Genomic DNA, 10,710 nt, shown 5'->3' on the forward strand with positions numbered 1-10,710 from the left:
ATTTGAACAGTGTCAGTGATCCATATAACCAATGACGCACGGAAAAGACCAGGAAGTCAGGATCGTTCTTACCTTTACACATGAATGATAAAAATGGGGCAGAGAAATCCCATTGTGTTGCCAATGCTGAGCACATTTTCCCAGAGAAAATGAAGAACATGTTGTTACATGTAGCTAATCCGTGCCTGAACATGTATTATGACAGCAGACACGTTTTCTTATGGGAACGTCGAGCACCTCAGCTGCACTGTTTGTATGCAAACTTGTTTCTTATTGATATTTGTAGAGACTGAGAATTTTTACGAGCAAACAACGAAAGCAACAATGACCTTTTGGTGGGGATAGCCTGAGAAAAACCATCACGTTCATGTATTTTGTTTATATAAAACGCATTATAGACTGTATATTACACGTAGGTTTGCTAAGCTTTGCGGTGTGACAGTGGAAAAAGCTGTGTAACTATCATTTTAATAAATGCATATACATACTGTATTTATTTTTATACAGCCTGAGGATTAGAAATGTTTGTGGAAGACAAAAAAGGAGATTTTTCTACAACTGATGTAACTAATGATCCTGGAAATTCAGAGACAGTTAAATTGGTTCCAAGGGAAATTACATTTGAATGCTCATTTATTGATTGCAAAGGTTGTGCTCCTGACATTCATATCAGGCTGAATCAGTAGAAAGCATTACTTAGCTCAAGTCAAGATAAGTTGTTTTATCATTCATTGATTAAACTGTTAAAATCATTAGTGGGGTTATTACAATAGTTTTATTTAGCAGTGTGTTATACACTGAGACGAAATATGTCCTCTCTGTAAATGGTTGTGTTTTGGGTATTTGAATTTACAGAACGGTAGTTCCTATCTCATTTAAATTATCGCATAGAGTAGGCGGACGGGGACACAGGGTGATTCAGACAAGAGGTAATGTTTGTTGCCTGGAAATCAAGTCCTGTCAGTAATACCAGTGTGCCATTTGAAGGGTCCTCTATCTGGGATTGTGTGAAACCCTGGGGTAAACCCCATAAAGAAATCCCCCAGATCATGACCAAAACAAGACTTTCTGAACTGTCATTTGTGCGTTCTCTCAGTTGAATCTGTACTGTTACCCTGTTGAATACTCTTTCACTGTGGTGGGTTTAAGGTTGTTGATTTAAACTGAGAAAGTTTTAAGCACTCACAGGAAGCGTGTATAGCGGTTGTTGTGGGTGGCCCAATAGAAGCAGGAGGAGAAAAACAGTCACCAGTTAACTGTAAATATCTGCTGTCACACCCTGCATAGTCGGTCTAGTCTGGCTCCTGTGTCGAAAACTGAGATATGTATATAAGTGAACAAGAACTTTTTCCACAGATAACGATCATGACGTGCAATAATTACTGTAAGCATGGCCGTCTAAGCAATATTACCCAAGCGTTACACTGGATTAGGACAAACACAGTGTGTCAAATGTTCACACCCATTTCCTATGTAGTAGACAATTTGTGGCTTGGGTGGGAAACGGTCATCTTAGATTCTGGGTCAACTTAAAACAGAAAGGCAAGAGCCGTTACACAGCCCGGCCCAGCCTTTTTACCTAATTCACACACAATCTTGTCTGAAAGTTTCAAATTGCCATGAGAGACAAGAATGGCAGCTGAATTCCCCAGAGGTGCAGAAACAAAACAAAAAACCCACCAGTGATTTCAAAAGCTTTTCAAAACATAGGATTTTCATTTGTAAGCCTCACACCTTGAAGTTTAAATGGTTGACTAAAAGCAATTAGCAGATGCGTGTCATCAAAGTTTTCGATCTGAATAAGAACCACACGTTTGCCACGGAGTTGTGTTCCATAAATAAAATAGTTTATTATTGCTTAAAATAAATACATTTTCTTCAGACAAAAGCAAGAGGAAAAAGGCAAAAGGACCAGTGGGATCCACCCTGATATCCAGGCAGCCATGAGGTTTTTTTTTTTTTGGGGCGTGTTAAGCTTATGCTTCAATTGCCCTCCCAAGGAATAAAAATGTCATGCCAGGAAAAAGTCCATTACACATGGTAAGATGACTGTAAATGTACAGTGTGACAGCAGTTACAGTTCACCCCTCAATCACAACACAAATTGGATGACCTGGGTTGAATAAACAAGCTCTTGGGGCTAGATCCAGAAAGTCTTCAATTACACTATTTTCAACTTGCTTGCATGTTCATTACTGGCATCTACATAACCTCTGCCCTGTTGTTCCCTCCCCCCTTTTGTGAGAAGCAGGAAATGACAAAGGAGCGTTAACGGCTTGCCATTGCAACCCCCCTGCAGAAGGTCGAGTAGGACGTGGCCATAAATGGAGTCCATGCTCCCTGTTCTTAGATGCAAATTGTCCAGGGATGAAGAGCCTGTGTAGTCAAGGTAAGCACAGATTAACCTGGACTGTTCTTGCTAACCACCCCATCCCCCACCTAACACGCACACCAACTGGTAAAAACATACTACGTTATGTTGTAATCCGCTTGGCTATGGGTCGGGATATACACCTACTGGATCACGTTTGATCAATAAAACATAAGTGGCCAGAACAAACAGGATTTAAACCTTTAAACCACCACTAGCATGCGAGAGGATCGGTGCGTACTAGTGGCTACCATTTGGTGTCAAGTAGAACAGAGTAAGACAAACTATATGGCTTATGCCTACTTTTTTTTTTTTTTTGTAGATGCATCACTTTTGAAATCATGCCTGAATGAAAAATAAGGAGATCACTGTTAAAGCCTCTACCACAATGGATGCAAGATGGCAACTCATGGCCTATTTATTGATTTCAGCAGCATTCTCTGTTATTCCAGTAAATTCAGAGAACATAAAATTAGACCACGGATAAAACCTGGCCATCTTTATTAACAAAAAGGAGCAAAGCCAAAAGTTTAACCCCTGGTAACCTCAAAGGTCAATGAAACAAATAAATAAAAAATAAAGATTTAAGGCAGTTCTACATTTATGATGGCAAAATCCACAGTAGATACTGGAATATATCTATATGGGTTTACCTGGTACATGTAATGTAGCACATACATACAGCTGATTAATCCAGTTAATACTGTTGACCAGTTCATTACAAATGGGAATCTCCCAGTTCAATATTAAACCATAAGACTACAAAGCCTCAAGTTACACATTTTTGAAGCCCAACCCCCTTCCCCCCAATCAAATCTGCAACACAACATCCTGCACAGAACTTCCTCAGCAAAGCTTTGCAATCTATGTTGGTACTGAGTGAACATAAATAAGTTACATGTGAATGCAAAACTGCGTGGAGAACTAAGAGTGATGTGCATTGCACCAAGCTCGTAGTTCGGCAATGTTGTTACATTCATGTCTGGAAGGATGGGTGTATTATTTACTACCCGATCCCAACAGGGATACAGCTCTGGCTGGAGCGCAACCACTCTTTCCAGTAATGAGCCAGCGAAACATCTGCCCGTTCTTCTCTACTTTGCAGAGAGAATTCTCAAGACTATGAACAGGGTATTTATCACCTTTTACTGCATTGTTCACTGTTTCAGTGTCTAATTCTATATGCCTCAGCAGCTGACTGTGCTGGGCTGCTGTTTGCTGACAAAGTCTGGTAGGAAATCAAACTCGTTCTGTCCGAGAAACAGTTCTGGCAGCTCCTGCACTCTGTCCAGTCCCAGCTCCATGACTAACGCTGTGAGAACCTCCTCATCAATCAGATCAGCATCCATGCCATTGAGGCCCAGTGCAGGACCACCCATGTGCTGCACGTTGGCCAGCTGTGCCGGACCCATACGAAATTGAGCTCCGTTTGGCACATGATGCCCATTCATGGCACCCAGCGGATGCCCGTGGTACTGGGTGTTCAGTTTTTGCAGATGCATGCTAGCCATGAGCTGCTGGGTGTTGAGGCCTGTACTGGTCATGTACTGCTGCTGCTGTTGTTGTTGTTGTTGTTGCTGCTGCTGTTGTTGCTGCTGCTGCTGCTGCTGTTGGCCTTGATGGTGCTGCTGGTGCATATGATGCTGTTGGTGCTGCTGACCCTGGTTGTTGTACATCATATTGGCTGACTGCATTTGATGATGACCCATCGCTCCTCCGTTCATCTGCCCATTCATCACCATGTTGGGCCGTTGCATGGCACCCTGAGGGCCGTAATGCATCATCTGTCCATTGGGCATGGATCTTAGACCAGGCTGGGGAGCATGTTGCTGGCCATTCATGCCCATTCTGTAGCCATGCAGGTTGCCATTCGCCTGGCCATGGCTCATGGACATCATCATGTGCTCTGCCATGGCTTCTTCTCCCTTCCTTGAAACAGAACACATGCGTTACGTTTATGGTATAGTTTTTTTTTTTTTAAGAAAACAGCAGGTATTTAAAAAAATAAAAATAGTAATCAACGGGTCTTGCGCATTGGCAGACCAAACCAAGCACACACACACACACACACTTCAGTGGCTTTCCATTGGCACATAGTCACACAACAAACACCATTCAACCAGGCTTGTTGGAGGACAATACAAAACTGGAGTCTACAGATGGATAAGACAGATCTGTTTTCATAATCTGAGCATTGGTTAACCAAACGTAATCCTCTGAGACACTTGATTGGAACAACGCACAGATCTGTTTGATGGCTCCTCACTGTGAGCACCTTTCCCACTGCAGAAAAGCCAAGGTGTCCCTCTCTCCCTCTTTCTCTCCTTTTCCAGCTGGCTACCCATGACTGCATCTCAAACACAACCCCTCAAAATATCACTGATGCAAAACCAAACCACTCACACTGATTTATACAGTAACACCACTCCTGGACAGAAGGAGAATGAAGACTGACTGAATACTGGAAGAAACAATGCAACAAAAGGAGGCACTTCATCCAAACTGAGCTGAGTTCCAGACAATGCTAATCTTTCTATAAAGTGGATGCAAAATCTTAAGCTAATTCTAACAAATGTACAGGTTTGCAAGCGTTACAACACATGCACATACACACCCTCAAATGCATGCAACTCCTTAGTGTGCGGGGAAGAAAGTGAGCAGAGGAGCGAACAATAGAGCTCCGTGCTCGTGTCCTGATTCAGCTCAGTGTTTTATAGCCATCCAAAAAAATATATATCTCCTTACCTTATAAAAGCACAGTGATCTCCCTGCAAACGATCCTTGGTTTAGCAATGCGTAGACCAGCTCCTTGAAATAAGCGTTTATATTCCAGAGAGCTTGAGCTTCATATTAGTCCGCGTTGAGAGAACCGAGCGAGTGCGTGCGTGCGTGCGTTTACTGGGTCAGCTCGGGGAATTATATGCTCGTGAGCTGCTCGGAGGCAGGCTGAAGGAGGGAGGGGGCGGGGCCTATCGGTGTCCTTTGTTCCCATTGGCCGTGCTTCAGTGTTATTGTGCAAAGAGTGCTTCAGTGTTTCTTCAGTTCATTTCAGTCTTACTGTTTGCTATTCTGGTTTTAATGACAAGCTTGGCATGACAGCTTAAAATCCCTCATTTTTTTTCCCCAGTGTGATCATTGTGATAGTTATAATGAGGGATCATGTTTGAAGTCTAACACCCTTAATGTAAATGTATATATAATAAACTCTTGTCTTCTCTATGTTCCAAGGGGTACAAACTTTTAATTCAACAGATACATACATACATATATACATATATACATACATAAATGTCTATCATATATATTACTTCTATTCAGTTACCTGATGAAATTCGACCAACGTGCATAAAAATACTGAATTGTATGTCTTGCAAACTGAAAACAAATGAGATACTCTGCGAGCATAACCTTGTGCAATTCATAACAAGGTGATACCACCTCTTGCCTTAAAACCAGGACGTGCCACTGTGTAAATCAGTAACTGATTACAATAAGATAACATAAGAGTACACTGCTTGTGTCTATAGCTGTATTATCTAAATGTGTTCCAAGCTATGTATATGGATCAGCTGCTATATTCAGCACCATATGCTTCTTTTTTGCTTACCTTTTCATTTAGCAGGAATGGAATGCATGTGTGTGTCAGAGATAGAGAGAGAGAGAGAGAGAGAGAGAGAGAGAGAGAGAGAGAGAGAGAGAATTTAGCAGCTCAGTGGAAGTCAATGTGACCTACTGGTTTGTGCAGTGTTTGTGAAGTGGGAAAAGATGGGGTGTGTGTGTGTGTGTGTGTGTGTGTGTGTGTGTGTGTTTGGGGTGTTGGTGCTATTCTGGGCCAGTGGCTAAAAGAGCAGGACTGACCGCTCAGACACTGGCCTCTTCCAGCCTTCATCATGAGACGTGCACAACAAAATACTTGCTAGCATTCTTTTAAAGAACTCAGATCACTGAATGAAGTGAGTAGCTTAGTTGTTCATTTTATCACACAGACTTTGTGTCAGGGCTGTCTGTTTCCTAGATCATGGAATCCACATCCTGGTGTGAGCTTGAAGGATCACTGTTTACCCAAAGCTCAACGTTGGTTAAAGGAGTGCCACCCACCTCCAAGGTGTGGTATCTCTCACACACATTAGCATCTGCATTGTGCAGACTTGTGCCCTAATTTGCATGGCAATCTGTTCAGCCTCTGGTGAAAACCCGGTCCTACAGCAGGGTGTCAAAACATGTTTCAACCTATTAAGATTCCAGCATATGTAATCTTATTATATCATGTGTTGGTCTTTTAAACAGAGTTCACATGCTTAATATCAAATAAATCAAACTAACTAGCCCCTTTGCAGAAGCACACTACAGCATGCTAACTGGACACCACAGCTGTGATAATGGTAGCTCTAATCAACAAATCAATAAAGCTACTACAGTTAAATAAAAGTGACACCTTTTTGTAGAGTCGTTTGACCTTTCCCCAAAGAGAACAAGTACACAGTGTTGAATCTTAATGAATATTATGCTATGAGCATAACTACATTTTAGTATTTTAATGTAGCAGATCTCACCAGATGCAACAAAACTGGAAAGCTAGATATTTGAATGGATATTAAGAGAACCAAGAGTAGTAAAAAAAAAAAAAAGATTATTGGTTTACAGTTATTGGTGTACATGTTAATGCCTTTGTTTTGTTATCTGTTTCCTTATTATGATAAAATCATTTATGTAATAATTAAGCTATGCAATAAAAACAAAAATGTCAATATCTTCAGTGTAATTAGCTTTTTTTCTTAATGGCTTGTTGTGTAATTAGCCACTTTTATCGAAAGTGTGATTTGAGTGTAGTTATGTTAAATTACGAGGGTTTTTATATTCATAAGCTACACTTACAGACTAGCTTTCCTAACACTGCTAGTAAGTTTAGCAATTTGATTCTTGCTCAAACACTGTGTAGCATTTTTGCAAATGCAACATACCTGTTTCCAAGGTCTGGTCCATGGGAAACTAAACAAAGGGAGTTCTTTACCTAGTATTGCAGTGCCCTACAGGGATATGAACATAGGCTTACTGCTATTGACATATAAATACTACTATAACCATATGATTATCTAATTAAACAGGCACTTTAATGTTTACCACAGTCATAATATTCCATTGTATCATTTTTGTGTTTCAGAGAGACTGCATGCATGTGTTGGTATTGCGCTTGTTGCGCCATTTACTCTTCTTTAACCCTTTCGAGATGCAGTTAGACAGAGCAGTACTTGCTCTTTCCCAAGGCTCTCTTTCTTCCTCCCCCACACCTGATTAACAAAGATACCAGAGCGTGGAGGAGGGGCAGACCAACTGCCAACAGGAGCTGCTCAGCACAGCAGACAGGGATAGAACGTTTTCTCTCTCTCTTTCTCTCGCTCTCTTTCTGAGTATGTGCTTTTCATGCATGCATTTTCATTCTCTGTTCCTTTGTGTAACGTTTAATGAAACCTCACTCTCATCTCCACAAACAACAACCCTCATGTATTAGATTTAGTGTTTGTGAATGTCCTTGTCTCACATTTGCATGGGTTTGGCTTGTCCTTGACCTACACATCTGTTCTCAGAATCATCCAATGCTACAGTAAATTTAAGTGCAGTCTTGTCACTCTGTGGTTTTAATTCAATAGAGGAGTAACACTTCGTTCCCATCCCCCATTTACTGATCTCATCACCCCTGCGTTTGTCCATGTATTTACCTCACACATGACCTCATGGACACTCTTAGTTGTTCCCCCTGCTCTAGCATGTTATTGTGAAACAGGGTAGCTCAACAGAATAGTGCTGGAATGCTCTTGGCTCATGCAGCCATGTTTATGGAAGAGCTAGGAGTAATGGCCCGTATTTGTGTTCCTTTCCCTGTTTGGAATGCAGGCATTTTTTTGGCATGCGTCGCTACCAGCTGGCCAATAGTATCGAAAGAAAGGAGCAGCAGCACAGGTCACATTGGATTAGGATGGTTTGCGCTGTGGCCAACTCTGTCTTTAAATTCCAACTGTATCATTGTTTGGTATTTTCTTTCCATTTGTTTAAATTTGACTTGCATCAATTGGATGCATTGGTTTGTTTGAAGTAATCAGTGTATTTATATAAACTTTTAATTTGACTTAGGTACAACTTTGATTATGGCATCCCCAGCCACTTTTCTTATTAAGAAGTTTGGGGAATGTAACATCATGACAAGGGGATCCACCATTTTTAAGTGTTTTTAAGTCTTTAAAGTGGGAGTTTTAAAATGAACATTACAGTGGACTGTCCTTTTCCAGAAGCCTTTTACTAAGGACGCAAGAGGTGATGTATATAAACGTTGATATGTAAGTCAAATTTACTTACATATTAACACAAATATTATATATATTTATATATATATATAATATTGTATATATAAAACCTGTAACCTGTATAACCTGTAACTTATATATAAAAATCTGCACGAAAACAACATCTCTTTAATCCCTCTCTATCTGTGTGAACATGTTTGTAGCCTGTATACAAAGAACAACTCTATTAATGATCTCAAACATTGCTTGTCATAATGCCAATTCCCCAGCGCACGTTTGAGGAACAAAGTACTTTTGCCAAGGAGTAGAAAACATCCTGGTCACTCCACCCTTCTGTCCTATCCAAAACTCTTTTCTTTTTGTTATGCAAGCATTCACTGGCATTACCATGTTCTGATTGTTGTCTACTCCCACACCATGATTCATTAGAAATGTCCAGTAGCTTCACGGGAAACCCCTTAAATTTTTGCAAAGGTGTCATCATCTGCCTGAAAACAAATGCCATTGAAACTATGCTGTAATCTACAAACCAGGATCCACTAGAATTACCATGGAACAGAGATGTTCAACAAAGGTATTGACCTAAATGTAGGAACAGAGTGTTCTCATGTCTCGTTGTAACAATAGCACACCTGCTAAGTGTCCATGACGTTTCAATCCTCTCTCTCCAGCCAGAAACTTTACACAGGCTGGTGCCTTGTGCTGGTACTTGAGTTTTCAGTAATAACTCACAAAGCTTCTTCATTCAAAACGGTGACAAATTATTAAACTGAAAAGGAATTCTGTCAAATTCTCAGAACTGAGAACTCAAGTGAAGGTTCACTCTTGTTTCCAGGATACTGTCATCTTGCATAGCTTGCAATTTCACTTCCTATAAGTATTGAGGAGTATTGATTCATGTTTTTTTTGAAAATATACTTTTATTTTCTCAAAATTAACATGCAAGCCTATTTAGTTTTAAACTAATGACATTAGTTCTAGTTTGTTGTTATTATTATTATTATTATTATTATTATTATTATTATTATTATTATTATTATGGCTTGTAATTTCTGATGATCAGAAATAGATTTAGGAGTCCTGGCATTAGACCAGGGGACATGTGTCTAGATTGTATATGCCCAAACCAGGGCAAAGTTGGCCCGTGGTGTCCTATGATTTAGCCCACTGTACCATATATGAGAAATGCCAAAAGGGATATACAGTAATCCACTGTTTATCGCAGTGGTTAAGTTCCAAAACTGCCCGTGATTATCGAAAAACCTTGATAAACATACGCCACCCCAAAAATGCTATTTTATGTATACAGCACTGTACTGTATTAACATTTTACTTCATTTTAAAATTAATAATTATATATTATATATTTATATATATATTTCATGATTTCAACATAAAACTCCATAAAAACAATAAGTTTTTTTGGTCTATGGTGCTATCAGCGAGAGCCTGGGAAATCAGCTAAACAAATTAATTGTGTGGCAAATGCAATTCCACGATTAACCCGGGAGTGTGAGATTCGAACCGCGGTAAAGCGGGGGATTACTGTAAAATGCATTTGTATAAACCTTTAAAAAATAAGAGAAACAGCTTCATGTTTTCGTTAGAGTATTGTTTTTCATTCTACTATAAGTCTCACAGAACTAGGACTTTGAAAATGATTTCAATTTTAAAAAATTTCAATTTAAACAATATGTTTACTATTTTTTTATTTATATATTTATTTATTGGTAAGTTATTGTTGTTTTGAAATCATAATTGAGAGGAACCATGGCAGCTTTCAGCTTTCAGCTTTCAGTTTGTTGTAATGCAACATTAATTTTGAGCCCACTGCCCATAATCAGTTTTGATTTTTGGCTCTTTATTGGAAAAAGTTGGGGCATTTCTGGTCTAAACTATGGAATCAACACAATCAATCCACTAATATTTTTCCTCAGTTTAATCAGACCAGTGAGCCACGAATGAGTACATCACATTAAGTTTCTAAAACTGTAATTTTCAACTCATACAGAATTATCTAACAATGTGTGCTTTGTCTGA

At 39.7% G+C, this 10,710-nt stretch overlaps 1 protein-coding gene across 2 annotated transcripts; it reads right to left on the reverse strand.

Moving 5' to 3' along the window:
- Positions 1-2,855: 2,855 nt before the first annotated feature.
- Positions 2,856-5,284, reverse strand: cited4b (Cbp/p300-interacting transactivator, with Glu/Asp-rich carboxy-terminal domain, 4b). 2 transcript variants are annotated; one of them, XM_046848429.1, is made up of 2 exons: positions 5,117-5,284; positions 2,856-4,296 (listed from the first exon to the last, which is right to left on the reverse strand). In XM_046848429.1, exon 2 carries the CDS (start codon positions 4,282-4,284, stop codon positions 3,559-3,561), a length of 726 nt encoding a protein of 241 aa, XP_046704385.1. In that variant the 5' UTR covers positions 4,285-4,296; positions 5,117-5,284; the 3' UTR covers positions 2,856-3,558. The 2 variants fall into 2 exon arrangements, with proteins under 2 accessions (XP_046704385.1, XP_046704384.1); XM_046848428.1 differs by having other exon boundaries at positions 2,856-4,300; positions 5,117-5,282.
- Positions 5,285-10,710: the final 5,426 nt, after the last annotated feature.

Source organism: Silurus meridionalis, chromosome 4 (assembly GCF_014805685.1).
Source record: "Silurus meridionalis isolate SWU-2019-XX chromosome 4, ASM1480568v1, whole genome shotgun sequence".
Taxonomy (NCBI): Eukaryota; Metazoa; Chordata; class Actinopteri; order Siluriformes; family Siluridae; genus Silurus; species Silurus meridionalis.

Excerpts from the sequence above, each read along its gene's own strand:
- cited4b (XM_046848429.1), bottom strand. The coding sequence starts at position 4,284 with ATGGCAGAGCACATGATGATGTCCATGAGCCATGGCCAGGCGAATGGC.